The following is a 24,260-nucleotide window of genomic DNA, read 5'->3' as shown; positions in this document are numbered from 1 at the left end:
TGTTATTTACACCAAACCAGTGCCACACAATAGAGGGCAGCAAAATCACACATAAATGACATAAATGTGCACTACATTCAACTACAGTTAATACAAAATAACTTTAGTATGTATGTAGTATGTATGTTTGGTATGTATATATACATATTTATATGTATATATAAACATATATAAACACATATATACATATATATGTATATATATATACATACACATATATATAAATATGTATATGTATATATATATAAATACACATATGTTTAATATGTAAAATATGTATGTTTTTTGTCCCACACACTATTTGTGGGCCCCTGGTGATCTGGGGGCCCCAAGCAGTTGCTTAGTTCACTGCCTTGGGCCAGCTCTGCTCAACAGTTATTGAATCTTCTGCAGTTTGATGTTACCGTCAGTGCCCACTAGATGGCAGCAACTGACCAAACCAAGGCAGCACGTCATCATTTTTGCTGTACACGTGAATATTCAGAGGACCAGGTCTCATTTTTTTTTTCCAGCCACAACATATTTTATTTTGAAACACTTAATCCCGACTGATACACATTATCCAACAGCATATTTTATTAGCTCACTCCATGTGCCATGAACAGACAGGAAGCCCCATTGACATTACATCACTTTACTGTCCATCACAGCAGCAGCAGCAGATCCAAAATGACCAAATCCTTACAAAAAAGTCACAAAAGTACAGATGCCAGCCAGCCAGCCAGCCAAAAATATCAAAACCACATCCATTTTGTCTGAGCCCCACTGACTACACCGATACACTTCTGCAAATATTATTAAAAGTATTTGTTCAAAACTCCCCCGACTATATTAATGCAACTGCAAACAAAGCAAAGAGTGGCATTTAGGGACACTACTGAAAGTGAAATATCGTTAATTAGTGTCTTAAGACCAGGAAACACAGCACAGTGGTCGGATCTGATCTTCAGGTGAACAGGGTTCTGCTGCGGTTTGTCTAAAATGACAGAAAGAGGTGTCCTAAACCTTCCATAAAGTGCCCGTTAGCAGCAAATAAAAATCAACGCATGTGTCGAGAGGACTAACGCTAGATGCAAGTTTGCAAAAGGTTTCTCATCGCCTCAGAATATTTATTCATCTTTGGCAAATGTGCAAGGAACTTATTTTTCCATGAGGATAGGCACTATGTCAGGGCAGCCCTTTTGAGTCTCGTCAGTCCACACAGCATCACGTCTTTTCCGTCTTTGTGGTCAGTGACGTCACCTTTGTCGGATTGTCCGTCTGATCCTCAGTGGTCCATCGGCCCGATGTGGTTTAGAATCCTTCCCATGGTCATTTGTCTTCCACTTTCATAAGCCGACTTCTTTGTGTAAACAAATACCAGTCAGTTTTTTTTTAGTCGTCGTTTTCTGCGCCTGCGTTCACGTTTCTGATTTGTGTTTCTCCATAAATGCTTGGAGGTACATTATTTGTGCAGTTTAGAGGACGGATACAGCAGAAAACTGATCGCAATGCAACAATCGTTCACAAGAATGAATCCAATCAGTGTATGAGGAATCGTGTCACTGTGACATTGTAATCCATCCAGTCAAATCCACTCATATTTACTTTTAAAGGACCAGTATGCAACATTCAGCATTCGGCGTCCAGCAGATGTACAGGGCGTCCATAAAGTCTCTTTACAATTTTAAAAATGTATTACAAGGCAGGCAGTTGATAAGATATCTTAACCAGATTTATTCTATTGTATTTTACATTTTTTTTAAATTCTAAAGAGACTTTATGGACACCCTGTATTTGAAAATAGGTTAATGAGTTTTACTCGAATGTGACCTCGAACGAGCCTCGCATGTTGCAGTGTCGTGTTAGTGAAGTAGTTCAAAGCTTTCATCTGAAGGTGACTCTCTGGATTTTACCCCCCCCAAAAAAGCGAGCTTATTCTTTGGCTAAAACATGATTTTAAACAAGGAGAGATGACAGATATATAGATAGAACGTGGTCTGACATTTGTGCTCAACTACGATCTCTAGTGGGACTCAAATATTGCATACTGGGCCTTTAAATAGCACAGCATAGCAGCAAACTCTCTCATAGATTCAGTTTCTTTTGCATAGAACCTGTGTCACATCATTCATAAAGCACACTGCAACGGCCTCCACCTGACTTTCAACAAGACTCTTGTTCCTGTCACCAAACTGGACGGTAAGCTCGTTCAAATATGTTATAAATCACGTTCATTTGCACCAGTAAATTGCACCAAACTAAAGTGAACACGAGAAATGCACAAGATAATCTACTGTCATCGTCTCTGCAGTCAGGTTCTAATAAAGTTGCTTCCATTCAACACACACACACACAAAAGTTTTTCCTTTAAGGCGTAAACCTGTAAAATTGCCATGCAGATACACACATTCCACTGCAAGCAGGCAAATGACACATGGAGAGGGGAAAGCCGACACTGAATAGTGTATATAAGGTCTTCTAACAATTCTAGATTCACGCTGTGTTACACGCAAACACACGCACGCACACTATGTCACTTTTTCGGGCTTTTCCGGCAAAGTGAGGACAAAGGGGAAGAGGAGGCCCTTCGCCTCCAGAGGTGCCCTCAGTGTCTCTTCGACAAAGTAGGCGTTCTCCTCCTCCACCACAAACTGAAGAGTCTGGGACTTGTTCACGCAGTAGATGCAGTTTCCGATGACTGCGCACCTGAACGGCAGGTGACTCCCGAGCCGCTGCGACGCGCAGTCGTGCCACATTTTCACGATGGTGTTGTACTTGTACACGTTGATGCCCTGGTCGCGGTTGACGTCGAAGCGGTAGATGAAGCTCTTGAACGCCACCATGTCACTGGACTTCCGCCTGCTGTTGTTGTAGGGACACTCCTGCCACTCGTCCCTCTTGGTGTCGTACTTCAGCAGGCGATAGAAGAGGGAGCCCCCTGACACGTAGAGCTCGCCGCTGCAGGTGGTGGCCTCGTGGGCCACGGCGAAGGCCCCTTTGGGCAAGGGGGCCACGGCGGTCCAGCGGTCCATGCGCGGGTCATATTTCTCCACCGTAAACAAACATTCCCCCCCAATGGCGTACAAGCAGCCATCCATGGACACGAGCTTGAGCTGTGCACGAGCCTGGTTCAGAGGTCTGACCTCGGCCCAGCGGTTGGTTATAGGGTTGTAACAGAAGACCTGGTCTGAGACTTTGCCTTTGTCCCCGTAGCCCTTGATTCCCCCCGCCACAAAAAGGTAGTTATACATGGTGCAGATGCCACAGCCTTTAGCAGTAATGTCCTCAGGCATGGACGTCAAAGGTCTCCAGTCATTTGCGGCTTCATTAAAGTGGTAAATCATGTGGTTCTCCTCTAAAGATCCTGCCGACGAGGGGCTCTGCGCTCGACTGCCACAGCGACTCGGCGGCCGGCTCCCAACTCGATCAAACACATCGTTGGTCTCCACGACCATCAGCGTCTTCCTCCCCTCCATTCTCTTCTTCAGGATCAGATCCCGCTCCGAGCCGTTCAGACGGCCGTACACCGCAGGGTCTTTGAGGACCTGCAGGAAGTTGTCGCTCATGAAGCCGTACGCCGTCTCTTTCAGTTCGCTGAGTCGCTGCTTTTTGGCGATGGTCAGAATCTCAAAGCAGTTCTCCGCGGTGATCTGTTCCGACATGGAGTCCATGGCCGCTTGGACGGCACAGGGGATCTGAAGGACCTTAGCTCCCATGATGACGTCCACGACGTTGTCCTTGCTTACGTTCATGTGCGAGGTGTAAACATAGTCGATCAGCGTGGACAGCGTCTTGTAGTTCACGCCCTTCACCTTCAGGATGTCCCGCGACAGCCGCGCCTTGAAGTAGTCGCTCTTCTCGGCCAGGACACACTTGTGAGCGCTGATCGTCTGTCCCCCAACTTCAATGACTAAATCCGGGTCCTTTCCATCCTGTGCATTTTCAGCAGCGGCGTCGCGGTTCGATTTCAAAACCGACTCAGCTTCTGCACCGTGAGGCGCTTTAGATCTGGCGCCGTTATGGATTTCACTACTCGCACAGTTTTGGGTGCCGGACACATGATTGGACACGGTGGAGTCAGCGTGAGGACGGAGATCCACAGAACCGTTACCTTTCTGACGGTCAATATGATTGTTCTCCGTCAGTCTTCCATCCAACAGGTACTCCTTCTCAAACACCGCAGCAGGACTGAAATCCTTGTATCCCTGAACGTATCCCGGACATAAACTCCCATCGCTGTCGGCAGGCGACACGAGGTCAGGGTTCACGGTGTGGAGGATGACATCGGCCTCCACGGTGAAGGTCCCTCTGCCCTGCCTGCAGCCTTCGTCCATGTTGGGCGTCGCTCACGCCGTGATCATGCCGCGGAGAGGAGAGGAAAAGCTTGGGACCGCACTCCTGTGTCGTCACCTGCATGAGGAGGAGGAAACAAGAGGAGAAATGAGCAAACTTTTACTCCTGCAGGGACGTCTTTGTTCTCCGAGGGGCGCCATTTCTCTAAAAAAAAGGCAAACTGGGAGATGTAAAGGAAAAGATTAGCCCTTGATGTGATGGGGTTTCCTGGGTGCTGTTCTCTGGTGTAATGTTTGTTAAGAGTTGCTGCTGCAAAACAAATACACTATCTATGGTTTCATGTGTTATTATTTCTACTATTTCTACTTCTAATTCAAAAACAGGTGAGAAGAGAACGAGTCACACTCTCTTCTGTATTTGTGCTGACAATGGATTCATAATCCACACAGAGAAAGAAACGCCTCTTCATAATCTGGGAACCTGTCAACCAAACATGGAGGGTTCATTTGTTGTGGATTACATGTAATTTATGCTCTTACTCTGGAGCCTGTCTGTTGGGCATATAATCTGTATGAAGTAATAATAATAATAATATAATAATAGAAAAATCGAATTAACTGAAGCAAATATGCCACGTGCAGCTTTCTGAGGCTGTAAACTACACGCTAGACTATAAACATCAATATTATCTCCGTTATTTGTAGCAATGTGGAGACATTCAGAGCGCATGCGCACACCGTGTTGCGCGGATGGAAGATTTAATCCTTAACAGACGAAGGGAGGAAAATAAAAAAAGGCGTTTGCGTGCAGCGCGTGTCAATTACACGATTAATCGATAAGAACACAGTCGATGATAAATGAACATGACGTTTGTGAAATTGCAGCACATGAGTAATTCTGTGCAATGAGACTTTAGTGTGACCTACCTGTGTGTGTGTGTGTGTGTGTGGCTGCAGCTCAGTGTCCTCACAGCTCAGTTATGTAAAGGCGGTGGTGTCAGCGCTGGTTCAGCAGCCAGGCTGTGGATAGAAGCTCGCGTGGGTTTAACTCCGCTGAAAATCTCCCGCTGCTTTATCCCACACGACCGCGGAGAGTCAGGAACTGTGCTGCGCTGCACCGTCGCTTCGTGGGGAGATCTTTCCACGGGCGCGGCGGCAGGAAGGAGGACGTCCACACTCTCTCTCACACACACACTCTCTCACTCTTCAGGTCGCAGCACCTTCAGGCTCCGCCGTCTCCAAAAGTGATTTCCTCCTGCGGTGCGCACATCCAGCGTCCTTCTGTGGAGCTGTCCAGCGTGGACAGCGCAGACAGTGGCTGTCTGGTTTCTCTCTCCCTCTCTCCCTCTCTCTCTCTCTCTCTTTTACAGTTCACTACAACGAGGCGGATATTATTGACCTTAAACCACGCCCCCTCCAGTCGGCATTAACCCTACACTCAAACACACACACGGCCCCATCTGTCGCGCGCACGCTGGACGCACACATCGTCCAGGAGATGCGACATTCCTTTACGCATCATCCCTCCATGCGCTGCTGGGTACCACAGTGTGGGGGTGGGGGGCGGGGTGTCTGGGGTTTGTGTCTATGCGACGTCCTCCTCACACACACACACACACACACACACACATTAAAATCGTTATTACGGAAGAGAATTAGGGCCACAAAAACCCGCATGAAAAGAAAAAAAAGGAAATTCTGAGAAAATTCTGAATTCTCAGAAAAGTTTCGATTTAATCGGAATTCTGAGATTAAAGGCAGATTAAAGTCAGAATTTAAAGTCAGATTAAAGTCAGAATTCTGAGATCAAAGTCAGATTAAAGCAATTCGAGATTAAAATCGAATTCTGAGATCAAAGGTAGAATTAAAGTCAGAATTTTGAGATCAAAGGTAGATTAAAGTCAGAATTCTGAAATAAAAGTCATTAAAAGTCAGAATTCTGAAATAAAAGTCATTAAAAGTCCGAACTCTGAGAAAAAAGTCAGAATTCTGAGATTAATGTCAGATAATCAAAATTCTAGAGATTAAAGTCGGACTTGTCCAAGTAGACGTACACACACACTGCAGTGGATTCGTGATAAATTATTCAGTTAAACGTTGGTGTGAGATCATAATCTGAGCTGGTTCCTTTGGAATATCAAATATTCACCACCAAAATGTAATAAGTGATCCCTTGACCCACACCCCCAGAAAATGACATTATCCTGGCGTAAACATAACCTCCTCTGGCAGAGAAAGCTAAACTATAAATTGTATAAATTACAGCCTTGTGGTGCACATTGTACTAAAATGATATGAAGTACACTCTTGTGGTAATTTATACGGCAGCACTTGAAAACACTTTTAACAACACTTTAAAAATCAATAAGTGTTCCATTAGCATGAGATTATCACCATCTGCAGAAGTGACGAAATGATGAAGTCTCGTTAAAACACACTGTGAATGTAACATGTAATCCTAAGCATAAGAACACTCATGAATAATGAGTCACCCTTTCATTTGTGCTTATGAATCCAAGCACAAGTACAAGAGACGACAGGTGATTTATGAGGACAAGAGAGTGATGAGGACAGGTGAACGATGAGGACAGGTGAAAGATAAGGACAGGTGAACGATGAGGACAGGTGAGCGACGAGGACAGGTGAACGATGAGGACAGGTGAAAGATGAGGACAGGTGAACGATGAGGACAGGTGAAAGATGAAGACAGGCGAACAATGAGGACAGGTGAACGATGAGGACAGGAGAACAATGAGGACAGGTGAATGATGAGCATAGGTGAACAATGTGGACAGGTGAACAATGAGGACAGGTGAACGATGAGGACAGGTGAACAATGTGGACAGGTGAACGATGAGGACAGGAGAATAGGTGCTAATTAAGGTCCCTGAGTGAGTGAAAAAGTTAAAGCATTTGTGACCTTTGACCCATTTTGACTGATGCATTATGTGTTTACATATTTTATTTTGTCGGCACTTTAATTTGTAAAAGTTTGCCTTTAATTAAAAATGATTCCACAATGAGTTTGTGTCCCCTTGTCCTTTTTGCACGACCTTGTTAAAAAAGTAACTAAGTAACTTTTACTCTGAGTACATTTCAAACCAGCTACTTTTTTACTTTAACTTGAGCACATTTTTAGACCAGTACTTTTACTCATCATTTAACCAGCAATTAAATAACAGAACTTTTTCACCAAAAATGTGCTTCTACATGCTAAAATACCCAGTATTAGAATAACAGCAGGACCGGCACTCTCTAAAACATGGAGTGGAACCACAATTAATGTCATTGACGACACCTGTGTTTGCTCATCATGTCAAAATGGCTGCTATAAAAAAGGGCTATTACACCAGGTTTATTCAACACATGCTTGAGTTGAACTCATCAGAAACAGTGTTTCTGTGTTTCCAAATGTACTGATGTGATTCATTTAGTATCATTTACGTAATCTTAACATTGTCTGTGGAAATGTACGACACAGTGATTAAATGAGCATGTGTGACACACAGACACACACAGACTGACACACTCAGCATGTGACACAGTCGCATCCTTGAAGGGCAGCAGCTGCAGGAGCACACATTTTTTATCCAGGGTCTGCAGACCGCACGTCTTAACAACTGACCTCCACTTATAGAAATAGAGGGGGAAGCCACCGCAAGGACACCACGCAGCTATCAGCGCCGTTTGATTTCGACAGGATTCAGCTGGGAGGTTTTAATAGTAGATGTTTCCCGAGAACAAAGACTCGCTGAGGACACACACACACACACACACACACCACGCGAGTGCGTCTCCATGGAAACCTCAGGGTCAGAGAGAAAACAAAAGACTTCCCATCACTGAGCCGCCTCGATATGTGAGCAACGGCAACACCCAGTCAGACACACTGATAATAACTGGGTTAGTTTCTGCTCCACTTCAGTTAATAAATACAAGACAAGTATTTAGTTACAAGGGTTAAACATTATCTCCGGGTTGAAGTCAGTCAGTATTAGTAAAAAAAATCTATATATATATATATATATATTAGTGTAGAGAATACTCGGTGGATTGTAGCTGAGGAAAAACTCAGAAACCTGAAGTCATAGCGTGTATTTTTTTTAAATGCAGTGAAACACAGTTGTGCAACAGTGGGCGTGGGTGTCAGAGAGAATATCATGACCCTTTCTGTTCAGCAGCAGCAGCAGAAACATGCAGCACAATCCCGGAAGAGCTGTATCAGAGCTCCGCTCCTGCAGCCCCCTCAGGCACATTGCTAGTCCCTGCATGTACTGACGGCTACACACAGAGACGGCAGCGCAGAGGAACGCACAAAGCACAAAACAGGCACACTGACACACATTTCCTCCTTCCTTTATCTCCCACTATTGTTTTTTTTGCCTTGAAATTGCCGGCTATACCTTTACATATCATGGTTTTTTGTGACGACATAGAAACTCACACATTTTGCTCAATAAAACAACGTTTATGGATTTTGTCATATACACAACGGACATACAGACAAACTGAGACAAAAGTATAAAGCTTTTTTTTTTATCTTATTTTTTTTTTACATAAGAAACAAAGATGAATTAGATAAAAATCTCATGTGGTCATCGCAGCTCCCCCTGTCTTCCCTTTATGAATAGAAACCTGGCCAGCCAGGGATTCACATCAAGCCGACCTCACACTTATTCAGTCATAGATACAACATCCTTTTCCCCCCTTAAAATAAGACTTAGCACGTAACACACGCAGCAGTCGTGAGCCTCGACAGACGATCCTGATTTCACGAGAAACGCTTTATCGGAGCCTCGTTACCGTCTTTCAAGCAGGTCAGCGCCACGTCTCTGTAACACTGATTTAAACACTGCTCTGCGAGTCGCTCACCTGTTATGACACATTAGACGCGTTAAAGACACTTTCACTATTTTTCAGCGCAAAAATATCCTTGACGATGACACAACATCCTTGATGAAGATGATGAATGAGTGGTTTTATGGATTTAAATAAAGTGGTCCTCGTTTAAATAACACATTATTAGTTATTTTTGGTTTAAGTCTGTGTGACACCGGGTTTTCTATTTAAACTGACAAAAAAAGAGAGATAGATTTAGTTTTTTTCCCTTGTAACATGGGCTGGGTATCAAACTTCAATACTTTTGTGGTGATGTCTGGGTGCTGGACTTTCCCCCGTATGACCTCATATCACAAATGTGACATCCTACGACGGAGTTAACGTCATCTAACAGTGACGTACAAGATGTATTTAAACACTTGACAGTGCACAGAATAAATGTGAGAGCAGAAAGTTCAGGCTCGGCTAAAACTGAACAATTTCACTATAATATATAAGATTTCTTTCTGCTGTTTTTATTAAACGTGTTATATAAATAAACTTCACCTTACATTTTTTTATCAATACCCAGCCCAACTTATAACTGATAAAATTCTATTTCACTAACCCGATCCAGGTGGATTTTGGTGTCACATGTTAAGTAAGGGAATCTGCCAGATCATGATCGAGGATGTGGTGTCCTCGTGACGGGACTGCTTGGTCTTCTTGTTGACCCTGCGATGGCCCAGACCTCCCGACACCACCAGCAGCGAGCTGACGTCCACTTTGCTGGAGCGCCGGCCCCTCTGCTGGAGGGCGGGGTCGTGGAGCACGTCGTACAGCGCCCCGTCCTCCGGCCCGTGCTCCAGGGAGCCCTGGGACGGCGCTAAGGAGCCGCAGGACGACGAGGAAACAGAGTCTTGGAGGGCCATGGTGGTGCAGCCCGCCTCCCCTAACCACACGCCCCGCCCCTGAGGAGGAGTCGGCGCTGAAGGAGCGTTCTCCCCGTCGTCTGCCTCTGCGGGCTGGACTGAGGTGGCAGCGGCGGTGGAGGAGGAGGACGCCGGACCGGAGGAGCGGTTACACACCGCTGCAGCGACAGTGAGGAACTTGACTGCTCCATTGTGAGCGTGTAAGGAGACCATGCCGCGACCTGGCAACACACACAGGAACATCAGCACTCACTTTATCACTCATTTAAACATCTGAGTTGTTTTTATATATTGTAATTTACCCTCACTAAACTATTGAGCGTGAGGATGTAAAGCCTGCATGAGTTTAAAGTCTTTTTTTGCTCCTAGGTACCAGGTACGAGTCGAGTAGCGCTAGTGGAAAAGGGGCTTAAATTGGACATACACTCTGCAACTTTAGAAATCTTCTTCTCTAATTCCAGCTATCACTGTACAAGTTAACTGTCTGCAAAGTAAAGCAAAACCTGGCATTATATAGTCCGATTGTAGACCCATGACCTGAGTCCTCATACTGTATGTGTCAGCCCCTGCAGACCATCAATAAAGATTAGTCTGAAAGCTTCCAGGAAACGACAGACAACGCTAACGAGGCTAAAATACTATACTACTATAGCTCGTCCAAATGTGAGTGACGTTTCCACTGTGTCAGTGTTACCTGTGACTTTGGGGATCCCCTGCAGTCTGGGGACAGAGAGAGCCACAGTCACCCCCAGGTTGGTCCCGACCAGGAGAAGACCGTGACAGACCAGCAGACTGCTCACAGACACTCTCTGGTTCCCTACACGTGAAAACAAAACACCAACATGTTACATTTCTTCAACAGTTCATTTTGTTTTGGGGCCGAAATCTCCTTCATCTCCTTCATCTCCTTCATCTCCTTCATCTCCCCCCGTGATCGACGGTGTCTGACGTGAACTGTTCGTACTCGAGTCTCCGTGGAAACTCAGAGACGCTCGTCGCTAATGGGCCACTTCACTGGGCTTGAATACAGTGTAGTGTGTGGGAGGGAGGAGATGTACAGTATAAAAAAAAGCAGGGGCATTTCTGCAGCGATGATGCTCAACTGTTATTTGTCTCCAGGGCAACGTGGAGGAGAAGAGTGCGGATGAAAAGCAGAAGCGTCTGAACTCATACAAATGCTCACTACGGTCCGCTTAGAGCCAAACCAACAAACACAGAAGTCTTATGTAAGCCGATGTTGTAATCAGACGAGGGTCTGTGCCTCTATTCAGGAAACTACAAAAGAACAATCTGCGGTGACCTTTCCCTCTTCCCTTCTGCCTCTTCAGACTTTAAAAGCAGCTATTGTGAAGTTGAAAGCACCTTTAAGGCAATAAAACCAGACTGTCTGTGTTCGGTGACTTATTATATGGAATTTGGAACCTCTCCCCCCCGACACGGGAGGTTTGTCAGGAATAAACTACGCAGGAGACGATATCTTGTCAGACGTTTTTATTTTTTTTTTTTACGATTATATTCGGAATCTGGAATTTGGCAAAAACAGCGTTCTGAGTGCTGCTATGTGGGAGGCGAGACTGTCATGACTCATTACTGCTGTAACAGCTTGACTTGAATTTCCTCCCCAAAAGTAAACCCTCTTGGGCTTAAGGAAAAATTACTGCCAGCCTCTCCAGCACTGACCTCTTGCTTGGGACACACACACACACACACACACACACACATGCCGTCGTACTGCCACACTTCCAGGAATCCTGCCAGATGGGCAGGCAGGCAGGTACAGTGGAAGCCGCGTCTCCGCATCTTGCCCACATGTGCTTCTAATGAGCGTCCACACACAGCCAGCCTTTGCTCGACTTCCTCCTTTCATAATATTTGGAGTTCCCCACCCAGAGGGTGAAGTAAAATAAACCCCGAGTGAGCGTCAACACGACCCGACGCCGGCCCTGATCCTGCGTCGCGGCGTCGCTTTGATCTGCACTTATTCCTGACAACCACCAGCAGGAGGGAGGAGCGAAATACCCATACGTTACAATAATACACATTATTATGGTGAAATAACTGAGATCAGCACCATGTGAGCCTTCATGAGTTCTATAGCTGGAAGTTATTATAATCTCTTTCTATATCAGGTCCATTTTCCCACTCAATAACACAAAAAAAACCTTAATTTGACTTCTAAACTCGCAGCTTCCGGCTCAGTCCGCGCGTCAACACGCTCACGCTGACAACGATAACACGCTGACGCTCGGCCGACGCAATGTTGACTCGGCTCGCCGTTTCATTTCACTTTGCCATCAAAGGATCATAAATCAATATATTCCAGGAGGAGAATAGCGATCAAAAATCTGCCGAGACAGACGTTAAAAAAATGAAACGTCAAACCTCAAAAAAAGGGGCCAAAGGAGATCATCAATCAACACTGAATGTCTGCTGTACCTTGTTGAAATGACGTATTTAAGCACGGCTGACCGAGCAACACTGCTATCCATTGGTCTAAGCTGTTCAAAATGAGGAAACACACGTTATATTGTGTTGAAACTGTTGTTAAAATGAGTTCAGCTGCACACAATTTCTAACACAATAAAAACACAACAAAGCGTTTAAAAAAAGCTTCAGAAGTGAATTCTACTGCTCTACACACAAACACTCCCTCAGTCAGGTCTGATAGTATTGCTTGACTTTCAGAAGATGGACACAGAATAGAAATAATAATAACATTGTTTCATTGTTCATGAAAAAAACAAAATAAAATCACTAAAAGTAACTCGTTCAAAGCATTTTGTTGCGATTCAAAGTTCAAGGTTTTACTGTGGGAGTTTATTCCTCAGGTCCAGAAACCGCCACAAAGTACAGTTTTTATTAATTCACTGTAAAAGTATTGATTTTAAATAACACTTCTGTTATTATGGAATAACTGAGATATACTTATACGGTAGTAACACTCACACTCCAGTCAAATATGATTTACAGTAGCTGGAGTTCAGCCACAGTGCGCCGCCTCGTTGAGTCGGTGCTCAGATCATTCAGGAACAAGGGAATTATTTTCTGTGTATATATGTCAGGAAATGTGCAAGTGGTGGAAATGACAGCGCACAAATAAAGAAAACAAACAAAAACTGAAGGTGTTATTTACCGACTCCCGCTGATTAGACCACGCGTCGCTGCCTTTTTAGGTCACAGCGCAGCAGACAAAAGGCCGACTCGAGCCTCAGCTTCTCTGAGACGTCATCACAGCACAGTCTGCCTTTCACATAGTCACTCTTTTATTCACATTTGAAGCGAATGATTTTCAACTTTAACGTGAGCATTTTACGACTACGTTATGGCTTTTTGTTTTTGTCCTGATGTCGATTCCTTGCCCGGCAAAACAGATTCAGTGGAACACGCCCCGGTGCTTAAACTAAATCCATGATCCAGCATAAGTTAATCTGTATTCGTCTGGCTCAGAGGAAGATAAACAGATTGAGATTTGGGAGTATACATCACTCAACCAGCCACTGATATCACTGAATGACTCTAAAATGTGAACCGTGCGTGATCATAAGAAACCTCTGCTATGAATTACTGTGTTAATGACGGTTATTACAGGATATTAACCCTGCTGTGATCTCAGGGATGGATAAGGAACTACTGTCGCCCACAGAGGAATAGTGAGCAGAAATTGCTCCAACATGCTTGAACATGAGAAGGATAACTCCACCTGCATTTAACACTGAACCATTCACTCTGGAGGACAACGCCCCGTGTTCTTTTCCTGACTGTGTGTTGTTCTCTGGACGACGAGCCACAATTACATTAGGATGAGTAATGTAATATTACTTCACAAATAATGTGAACTTCCTGGGAGGATTGAGTCTGAAATAATGTCATTTCACATGACAGGAAGCTCTAGCGCTCACTCTTTGCCTCCAACACATGCAATTACATCAGAATCTGTGCAAAAATGGCACATTTCTATAGCACTGTGGGACGGCTCTGCACAGGTGGATTTAACGCAGGAAATAAAACGCAACTACATCTTCAACAGCAGTAGAAAACAAACAAACCCTTTTTGATTTGAATTCTGACTGACAGATTGGAGATCCAGCGCAGTTATCAGAGAGGAAGTGAGCTCTTAATGGGGGGGGCCCCAGAGGATGAAAGCTTTCATGTGTGGTAGTCTGTCCCAGAAGCAGCTTCCTCTGCGGTCGCATGGATCTTATTAGCCGACATACGCAGCGAGGTCCCAAAGCAGGCCGCCCCTTTATCATTCACATCTGTCTGTTCCTGAAATTCTAAACACTTCGCATCAGACAGAAAGAGGAGAATCCCAGATTATGGTTACATTTAGACATTTTCCTGAGGGGAAACTTGAATGCAGAGCTGCAGAAATGTGTCCGAAACATGACGGTGCACAAACGACGTGAACAATGTAGCCATGGATACAACAAGGCCACGTGCAAATGGTTCTTTGATGCAGTTTGGATTTAACCCTTAACATCGATGTGTTCTTTTAGACATTTTGAGCTTTATATTGTGCTAATGCCGCAGCCTTATGTAAATAACAGGGCACTAAATATACACGCATTGCATTCCACACCAATTATAGAAGTGCTAATGACGCTGAAGATGAAGCAACTGCAGGGCAATCATTAACCGGACTGCAGATTTCGACAGTGTACGAAGGAAAAACAATCACATAAAAATGTGAAGTCAACACTAAAGAATTGTCCTGGACAAACACCAAAGCCACAGCTGTAGGCATTACTCAGCAGTGAAGGAAACCCATCAAGAACCATGTGTTTTTGGGTCAAGCTGCTGTGAGATCCAAAGTTACTCTGATGACTTCACTCCGGGAACGCCGGGAATATCCTCAACCTCGACAATGCCCGGCTCCAAAACGCACGTGGCAGGAAACGGTTCCTGTTTCACCTCCCACTGTACACAATACAGTGTCATCGCCATAGAAACAAAGCCAGAATCAAAGCGTGAAGGTCAGCAGCAGGGACCCGAAAGCCGCTATGATGCAACACACTCGGTTGTGTATCGTTGTACAAACATTTACTCTCTAGAACGAAACTCATCTGGGATGAAATGACGGAGCCATGGTGCCATTTTGGCTCACGTCTGACACTACTCTGCATTTACAAGCTGCTAATGACGGGTTTACAGCGTCAGAGGTGAGATAGTGGAATGATGAAAGTAAACCAAGAAAAAAAACACTCTTCACGCCCTCCTGCACTCTTTTAACCTCTTTTATTTTTATTTAAATGCGCGAAACAATTACTTGTGAGTGGAGAAGGTGTTGTTTATATCTTTTAAATGATCATTATCTTTGTGTTTCACGTGGGCGAGGACTGTTATCTCCATGATTAAATCCACTCGCTGGTCATTCATCAAAAGGACATCTTGTTATGCATTTGTGTTAAACTTTGGGGCTGGATTTTCACTCCAAAACTCGCAAAGTTCAACTGGGAAACTTGTCGAGGAGGTTAAACGTTCTTTTATTATGCGAGACTATGAATAGAGACTTAATGAAAGGGTTCAGATCAACTGTTTAGAGGAGGACAGAGCGCGCGACAGACCTGCCATCACAACAGCTGCGTGGATGAGCACCTACACAACTACAGCTAATTACCGACAGGCACCAAGTACGACGGCATTCTTGAAACGTGAGCTCACGGGACGCGCGGCCGCAAACGCTGGAAGGAAGAAGCGAACAGTTAACCAGACAATGACAGACGATCACAAATCAAAAAAAGGACAACACCTTTGTCCAAGGAAAGGAGACCACAATGACTGAATTTCAAAATCACAAGGCTGAACGCAGACCAAGGACTTCCAAGGAAATAGGGTGTGGAAATAAAACATAAAGGACTAAAGTCATAAAAGTATCAACAGGCAGATCTTGATAGGCCAATGTTACAATCTTTGCAGCAAGAAGACCCGGGAGTTTGGAGTCTGCATGTTCTCCCAGTGTTAGTGTGTGTGTGTGTGTGGGTTTTCTCAGGGTTCTCAGGGTTCTCCGGCTTCCTTTGGGGATTAGGTAAATTGGACACTCTAAAATTGACCGTAGGTGTGAGAGTGGGTGTTAATTTGTCCCTGTGATGGACTGACCAACTGTCCAGGGTGTGACCCCGCCTATCCCCTCTATGTCGGATGAGATTAGCAACTTTATGTGTTGAAAATGTTGGTGATTGGATGCAATTAAGTCAAAGAATTTAGACATTTAGGCTTTGATTCTGAAAAATAGTTCACAGGCAGAGTAGTGAACCATGCCCAGATTTAATCACTTCAAAAATGAGGACATAAATAATAATAAATGACGTCTTACCCGGCAGTATATTGTGGACAGGTGTAGCGATGTTAATGTCCTGCAGGTGCTCCAGCGTCTCCGTGTGGAAAAGGCGAAGCGTGGAACCGGAACTGAAGGCGATCCAGATGCCTACGCCGGCCACCACCATGTGGGACACCACCATGCCCTCTTCCTGGTGGACCTCCAGCTGCCTCTGGTCGGGGGGAAGGAAGGGTGAGAATACGGTTGCAAAAAGTCAATAATCTACTATTCCTTTGTATAAAGAGAGAATTTTAACTTTTCATTTTTTTGTGCATAGAATTTAGAACCAGTGGGATTATAATCTGTGATTGTCATTAGTATACGTCACCATTTCCAGAGGCTACAAAGAGGTTCTGTTTCCATATGAGGTCAGGAAGGTTTTATTTAGAACAACGCTCATTATTTGGTTTTAATTTACAATACTTGGAAATGTGTGCATCATATCGTTCTTCAGTGTGTGTGTGCATGGAAACCAATAAAGTAGTAGCTTTTTTTCCCATCACCACCACCACGAGTTACATAATCTCACCAAACTGCTCCATGAGTAGGTGGAGTTATGTTTGGATAAGGAGAGTCCATTCACGTACCTCAGTACACAAGCTCTGATAAGATGTGACAACGTAGGAGGAAGATACGTAGACGTTATGTCTTGTACACCCTTATAATCTACATACGATGAATAATCCGGCCATACTTGGTTCATTGCTACATGTTTAGCTCTCGGTCGTCACCACCATGGACAAGCTGTGACAGAGTGAGAGGACAGGCAGGTGGTCCAACTTAATGAGCTTAATGAGGCTGAGCAGATTATGAGCGAGTGCATGTCACAGGGACGTTACTATTCCTGGACCCAGGGCAGAACACACACACACAGATTAGGAATCAAATTCATACTCAAGGATACAGGAAAAGGAAACATTGAGAGGAAACGTTAGTCAGCGTCGTCAATCACAAGATCATTTGCTGACTCCACAGTATGCACTTGTTTTCCATAATGTGCTTGTTAAATTTAATCTGGATTCTTTTTTTATTTGTTTTCTGTTTGTGTTTTTGGAAAAACAGGTTCTTAATCTCAATGGGATTTTCCTGGTTAAATAAAACAGAAAAACAATCGGGTATTGACACTAAATCTTTCTATAAAGTCACATCTCTGTCTCTGAAACTAAAATACTGAACACATTCACTTCAAAACAACCTGTAGACTGTGATTTTCCCACCGACTAGACAAACTCATATACATATTTCCTGCATGATTTACACTGCGAGACGGGGACAGATGCACAGATAAGAGGACACGGTTGTTTATAGCATTTTTTTTTTTTTTACAGTGCTTGGCAGAGCTCGGCTTTATACCTCCACAGAATGTGTGTGGGAGCTGACGATGAAGACCTGGCCACCCGACGAAGCCCAGAGGTGATCCTCCACTGCCAGCATGGTCTTGATGGGGAGGACTCCGAGCTTCAACACCTTGGGTTTGTCACAGTTCCACAAGCCGTCTGCAAAAGAGAAATGAAACATTTTTATTTGACAAAATAACACAGTGACATCACCTCTATTAGTTTCAGTAAGTAAACCCTAAACAATTGTTTAGGCAAAAGATCAAGCGTAACACTCGCTCTGTCTTTATGGATATCGTCTGTGAAAGGTCATCTGCATTTAGAAGTGGCCATTGATGGTTCTCACAGCCTTCACTATGAATATAGATGAGCTACATGCGAGGCTTTAGTCACAAGTGATCCCACACACACCTCCTACACACGCTTCGGCACCGACGGTGCCAGCTCTGCTGCAGAGACACACACAACATGCTGTGTCTTCATACGTATCAGCACGTTACATTCCTGCACCCGTTGTGGTTTAGATTTGGATCATTGCTGCCATAAAATGAGAGTCAAAGAGAGTTTTTACTCTTTTTTTTTTTTAAACTGTGTCAAATACGAACTTCATTTCCTCCAGATACACACATTCCCTTAGCTAATCTAGCCCAGGAAGGGAATGAGGCCTGACCAGTACTGTTTGTTTAAGAGAAGGCACAAAGGCGGCTATTGAAGGAAACCACGCAGAGAGAGAGAGAGGGAGAGAGAGAGGGAGAGAGGGAGAGGTGTTCTTTCAGAAGTACAGTACAGTAATGACTGTACTGTAGAGAAAAGAGCAATCCCACAACCCTAACCCTCACCCAGTAGGAGCTGTGTGGGATTATCTAGCATTCAAGCGATACCATTTGTATTGCTGTTGTAATAATCATCCCGTACAGGTGAATGCACATGAGAGAGAGAGAATAAAAGGAAGAGCAACTAAGAGAAAGAGAAAATAAGAAGAAAAACTGCCAAATTCGAGACTTACATAAGATGTCAGCCCACATACAGTATCTCACTTTTTAACTGAGGCATTCCTGCAGCAAACGTGTGTGGGTGTTCAAGAGAAGCACATGTAGTAAACCTAACTAATAAAAGCTCATAAAAAGCAGCCCCTCATTTATTGCTAGTAGGACTGCAAATGTCTTACTACATTACTGTCATTGTTGAGTAATCTCTTGATTAATCCTAACCTCAAAGATGTTCAGTTTATTCTCTGGACCAAAGAAATCCAACAATATTCACATTGTTTTGATTAACTAACTGAATAATTGTTGCAGCTCTAATTCCTAATCTGAAATGACTGTATCTTCTATACAGTAATATTGTCAGGAGGGAAACACAGAGTTATGATGAACAACACAACGGATTTTATGCTCCGAGCGTCTGTCCGTGACTTGTGACCTTTGCCAAATCGCCGCCTGCCTCTCATACAAGTCACAGAGGAAATGGCGTGAAACAGCAAGCATGACAGAACAAGAACGTGCTGCCATCAGCAGAGGAACAATCACTCAGAAACACAGAAAGTTATCCGCCAGGCGTCCTCCTCTACGAGGTAAAACCGTCTGTGGGTGGAGTTTATGATGCTAATAGAGCCGCTGTGACACTGTGTTGTACAGTCATGCTGTGCACGGCTCACTTCCTCTGCCAAACTGTGCAGGATGAGTCATGAATCATCCACAGTGCAACATGAATGACGAAAAGAGGCCACAGGTGACGTTACACTGTACCACTGAGAAAAAGAGGTGCATCCAAACAAGGTGTGAGGAGCGTTCAATGGAACATTCCTGAACGGTTGCATGTACTTCAGGTTTCTTCCAGGCAAACTGGGGAGGGAGGAGTTTTCCTACCGTCTCTCTGTCCTCGGGCCATTATTTATATTCTTTCATTCTGGGTTTCACTCGCTCTCAGATTCTGTTTAAAAAAACATGAACTCATTTTTGCCACAACACACAATGTGACAAGGAGAAGAATCCCACAGAGACGGAGAGAGAATAAAAAAAGAGGTGCAACCACCTTTTGTTTGCACGGCTATGAAAGCTAATAAGAAATGGAAGAAAATCGAAGACGTGACAGACTTTCCTCCGCTACGAGGAAAAAAAACATTAACTAGGTCACTACTAACATCGGCTTCTCCAAGACAACAGAGCAAATGGAAACAGAACCTCGGCACACATCAGAGGACACCCCTGAACACACTGAGCCTCTGGCTCTCAGGGCCCAAGTCATACCTTTCCACTTGAACGTGTAACCACTTACATTACAACGGTTTAAGAGAATGAACACACACACCTTGTGATCTGGAGTACACCACCACAGAGCCGCTGACCAGGCCGGCGTACAGACAGGGCTTCTTATAGACCAGGCTGGTAACAGTGGACTTGTCTGGTGTGAAGAAATGCTGCAGACGTACTTTCTTGAAGCGCTGGCTGCTTTTATACACGATGATGCTGAACGGATCAGGAAAATGTCATTAGTGATAAAGAATGTGACTTTGACATACATGTTTATCATAAATAACTCCCTAATATTAAATAGGAAAGTACATATTTTCTGTATTCTAAGGACAGTAGAGCAGTAGTTGCATTTTAGTATTGGTATACATTAAATATTGCATGTTATAATAGAATCTAATCCCTGTGTTTGTTTTTTCTTCTCATTCTGTGATCGTGATTTTAGGAACGGTCATTTCTGCTTTTAAAAACTCAGGGAATTCAGGGAATCTCTGCAGCCCTGAAGCAATTCATTAAAATACTCTTCTATATTGAATAACTGCACTGTTTGTGAATTAGAATATTGTGATGTTGGTCGTTTAGTGCTTACGTGTGCAGACCTAATGTATATAGTCACAAATCAATGCTTATATTGGTCGGTTTTATCAGTGAACGACTCTGACCTGGTTTGTGCACTATAAATAAAACATGGGGGATGTTGGGTTTCATTCAGTTGCTATTGGACACAGAAAATTGATACTACTAAATTCAAAATGGCATTATGACCCATTTAAGTTAGTGCGTCCGACGATCTTCTACTTGTTCTTTTATGTTGGGGACCAGAGATTTACCACTCTTACAAGAATAACAATTTAAAGACCATCTCTTCATAAATGGTGACTTATGTACAGTATAAGCATGTGTACCTGCCATCCTCCATGCCCAGACAGACACTGGGAGTGTCGCTGGCCTTTGCAGCAGGGACGTTGTCGTTTTCCGGAACCTTCTCGCCATTTTCCTGAGGTAGCTCAGGCGGGACGAAGGTCATGCACAGGATTCGGGACTCCACGTTGAAACACTCGGTCACTTTAGGGCTGGAGTTCTGCATGGCCACGATCGCTATCTGGCCCATCTGATTGGTGCAACTTGCAACCTGGTCAAAAATGATGCAAAATGTGAGTGAACATGCGCCTGATATAATGCATGAAAGAACAAACAGGAAACTTAATGACAAAGGAAAATATTTCAACATTTAATTATATTTAAAATAACTTACATCTAACAATTTAAAAATGTCCCCATGGGGTTTAACGTACTTCAGCGATGTCTATCACCTCAGCGTAAGAATAACCAGCTGAAGATTCTGTTTATGTCTTTAACAGATGTGAGGTTTTCCCTAATGGACGAAATTCACTGTGTATTTTGAGAAAAACTTAAAATACCAAAGACATAACTACTCAACTCTTATGGTCTCGCTCACACGCACATTAGACACATTAATAAATAAACAGCATCAATGTGCCATCTGCTCTGCTAACCCATTTTGTTAAAGGAAAACATAAGAACTGAAGGCTTAATGAGAGCCAAGTGTTAAATAGTAACAGTGTTAGCTGCGACTACAAAAACCACAGCAATGAACACTTGTTAACGCCACTCAACACAGTTTAAAAACAATATTCTCATCCAAGACTCAGATTTCAAAGTTGACGTTATTTAGCTCTCCCTCTGGGTGGAAGAGACCCACATTACTAGAAACCATGGGAAAAGGTTGTTTTTCTGCACATATTTAAATAGGATTTAAAAAAAAATAACACAAAAACAAAAAAAAACAACTTACCCAGACACATCCATGGCCCACAATGGGAGTGTCTGCCGTGCTCTCAGTGTTGACATGGGGCTCTGGGTTATGAACGGCACACTCCACCTGGCACACAGCAGAACAATCTCCATGAGGTTCAGCTTTATTAAAGGAAGTTCACGACTCTCATTTTTAGTGGTGATATATGATACGTCGTATATTTAAGTGACATTTACCTCAAAGTCAAACTATGACTCAAAACCACATGGCCCGTACGGGGATCGAACCCGCGACCTTGGCGTTATTAGCACCACGCTCTAACCAACTGAGCTAACCGGCCTGTGATGTCACAGAAAAGTCACACAAAAAAAACAAGCAACAGATGTAACGACAAATAAACTAATGAGTGATTGCTGAATTTAATTAATCTTTTTCAGTTTCAGGGTGCATTGTCCTGAAGAAAGCCACCGTTAATACATAACATTATGTATTAAAAAAACTGACTATAACTGTATGAATCCAGTTTCTGAAAGTTGAACTAACACACCCAGAGAATAATTGGAGTAATTGGGAGTTGAGCTTCTTACTACTGCATGTATACGATCTGGATGCTGCTACAGTTCCTCAACCCCTGACTAATACCCAGAAATAAAAGAAGAAGCTATGTTATATATATATTTTTAAGTCAGTGAACGGCAGGAGGACAACTAGGTGCCTGCTAAACTGGAAACTGCCAAATACTAACAAGCTGAAAGGGGGCGATTTGCACCCTGACAAAGCAGTAACGGACACACTTCCTTCATTAAATCAATTCTGCACAAGTGCTCGCATACTGGCACAAGGACAGTAGTGAGTGACATCTGCGATTTCCCCTCTAACACGTGTCAGGGAGGCTGCATATACAGTATAGATTGTGTGAACTGTATTTGAACTGTCGTCTGCTCCTGCTGCGATTTACACGGTGCAAGCATTAAATCACTGACAGCGACATTACTGCATGTGCAAGGTCTTACTCAGTGTTACTACCACTGGCCTCAGCTACAGCTACAGCTTTCTAGTGACATGCTCGACATCTAAATAAAATTCCCTGATCAGAAATATGGACAGTCAACTAGTTTAATTCATTAATTAAAAAACAAAAAAGTCTCACCTTGAACTCCTGTAGTTTTGACATGACCACAGGCATCTGTCGCAGCAGGAGAGGGTGTTTCTGCTTCTTCATCTGATTCCCATCGTCTTCTGCAAAGAACCAGCCCTGTAGGTTGTCCTCTTCTAAAGTGTAACACACACACACACACACTTAAGTATTCATTCAGGAACGCGCAGCATGCAGTGAAGGGTTTTTAAAACATCAAGAGAGTTGTTTAATCACACGCGACAGTTACAGTAAATGCATGTTCCTAACAACTAACTGTGTAACTTGGAGGAAGAGGAGGATAATGAGGCAGAGTACAGTACCTAGAGCCAGTTTGGCCATCTGCAGGTTACTGATCCACGACTGTTTGACTGCTGGGCTCAGAGTGTTGAACACGGCGCTGAAGTAAGTGGCTTTACCCGACCTGGCAACAGAGGAGGGACAAAAACAACGTGAAAACAATTCACATTCATACAAATAAGAGTAATTAAAAACATGGACAAAGCACCAGGTGCTGTCCAGTGTTCACAGACTGTTGTGGATCATAGAAAGGAGGGCAGAATAGTGACAACACATGAAAAAAGACTTATTTTAACATGTCAGTTTAAATGTCCTGTGAGTAAGTGCTTTTGCCCTTTTTTCCAGAATAACTTTCAATATCTGGCAGTTATTTACAATTTACTGCATGTTAAAATGATGTATTAAAAATTTAAAAGGAAGAATACAGTATAACACATATTTAAAATAAAGTTTGGTTTAATTTTTGTCTCAATGTGTAAAAACAGGCATTTTTCCAACTCGCTCCTCTCTGGCGACAAAGACGCTGATTCGCCGGCTTCCTGAAAGAGCGCGAGGGAAATTACCGTAATAACTACACACTCGCTTTGAAGTGCAACTTCTCAGCGTTCAGAAACCGTCGTCTGCGATACGCTCGGTGTTAAAGGGTTAGAAAAAGAAAGAAAGAAGATAAGTTGAACGTTTTTAACGATGGTAACATGGCATAGAGCTTTAATGCAGAGTGAGTTAATAAACTAGACATCACTTCACTGAATAATTGATGCTGTATCAACACTTACGACATGTTCATTACACACCTGCTGCATTTCCAGCTTCTGAAAAGTCAATTCACTGCTGACCGAGTAGACAGACTGCGACAGGAGTGCGATACGACGTCAATGTCAATTACTGCATCTATCAGCAGACGCTGTGTGTGTGTTTTTATTGTATAAGTGTGTGTGTTTTGCAACTGAAGGATCAGTGGAAGGAATAATGGAGGCGCAGCTGTGTTTCTAAACTTAGCCGTCGATAATCTCGCCGGCTAAATGCAGCGGGAGTGAGGATGGGAACGAGAGGGAATGTGACAAAGCCAAAACAAGGTTCACCCACAGGGCGACATCATATATCCATGTTATAAGAGTG

At 43.6% G+C, this 24,260-nt stretch overlaps 2 protein-coding genes and 1 non-coding gene across 6 annotated transcripts in view; all 3 read right to left on the bottom strand.

The window, feature by feature from the left end:
• Positions 1 to 498: 498 nt before the first annotated feature.
• LOC131445152 (kelch repeat and BTB domain-containing protein 11) lies at positions 499 to 5,757 on the bottom strand. Of its 2 annotated transcripts, none has more exons than XM_058616041.1 (2): positions 5,202 to 5,757; positions 499 to 4,392 (listed from the first exon to the last, which is right to left on the bottom strand). In XM_058616041.1, the coding sequence occupies exon 2, from the start codon at positions 4,314 to 4,316 to the stop codon at positions 2,511 to 2,513; it is 1,806 nt and encodes a 601-aa protein (XP_058472024.1). In that variant the 5' UTR covers positions 4,317 to 4,392; positions 5,202 to 5,757; the 3' UTR covers positions 499 to 2,510. The 2 variants fall into 2 exon arrangements, with proteins under 2 accessions (XP_058472024.1, XP_058472026.1); XM_058616043.1 differs by having other exon boundaries at positions 5,246 to 5,757.
• Positions 5,758 to 8,694: 2,937 nt separating this feature from the next.
• arhgef10 (Rho guanine nucleotide exchange factor (GEF) 10) overlaps positions 8,695 to 24,260 on the bottom strand; it is a 39,655-nt gene continuing 24,089 nt past the window's right edge. For all 3 annotated transcript variants that reach the window (XM_058615367.1, XM_058615366.1, XM_058615368.1), the window contains 9 exons: positions 23,165 to 23,265; positions 22,857 to 22,978; positions 21,746 to 21,832; positions 20,835 to 21,061; positions 19,988 to 20,145; positions 17,694 to 17,836; positions 16,338 to 16,512; positions 10,719 to 10,841; positions 8,695 to 10,245 (listed from right to left, as the gene is read on the bottom strand). In XM_058615367.1, coding sequence (XP_058471350.1) covers positions 9,743 to 10,245; positions 10,719 to 10,841; positions 16,338 to 16,512; positions 17,694 to 17,836; positions 19,988 to 20,145; positions 20,835 to 21,061; positions 21,746 to 21,832; positions 22,857 to 22,978; positions 23,165 to 23,265 — 1,639 coding nt within the window. In that variant the 3' untranslated portion in view covers positions 8,695 to 9,742. The remainder of the gene's footprint in view (positions 10,246 to 10,718; positions 10,842 to 16,337; positions 16,513 to 17,693; positions 17,837 to 19,987; positions 20,146 to 20,834; positions 21,062 to 21,745; positions 21,833 to 22,856; positions 22,979 to 23,164; positions 23,266 to 24,260) is intronic.
• trnai-aau (transfer RNA isoleucine (anticodon AAU)) lies at positions 21,973 to 22,046 on the bottom strand. The gene has a single exon. It is a non-coding gene; the product is annotated as a tRNA-Ile (tRNA).

This window comes from Solea solea, chromosome 18, assembly GCF_958295425.1.
Source record: "Solea solea chromosome 18, fSolSol10.1, whole genome shotgun sequence".
Taxonomy (NCBI): Eukaryota; Metazoa; Chordata; class Actinopteri; order Pleuronectiformes; family Soleidae; genus Solea; species Solea solea.
This window is presented reverse-complemented; position numbering and strand designations above follow the sequence as displayed.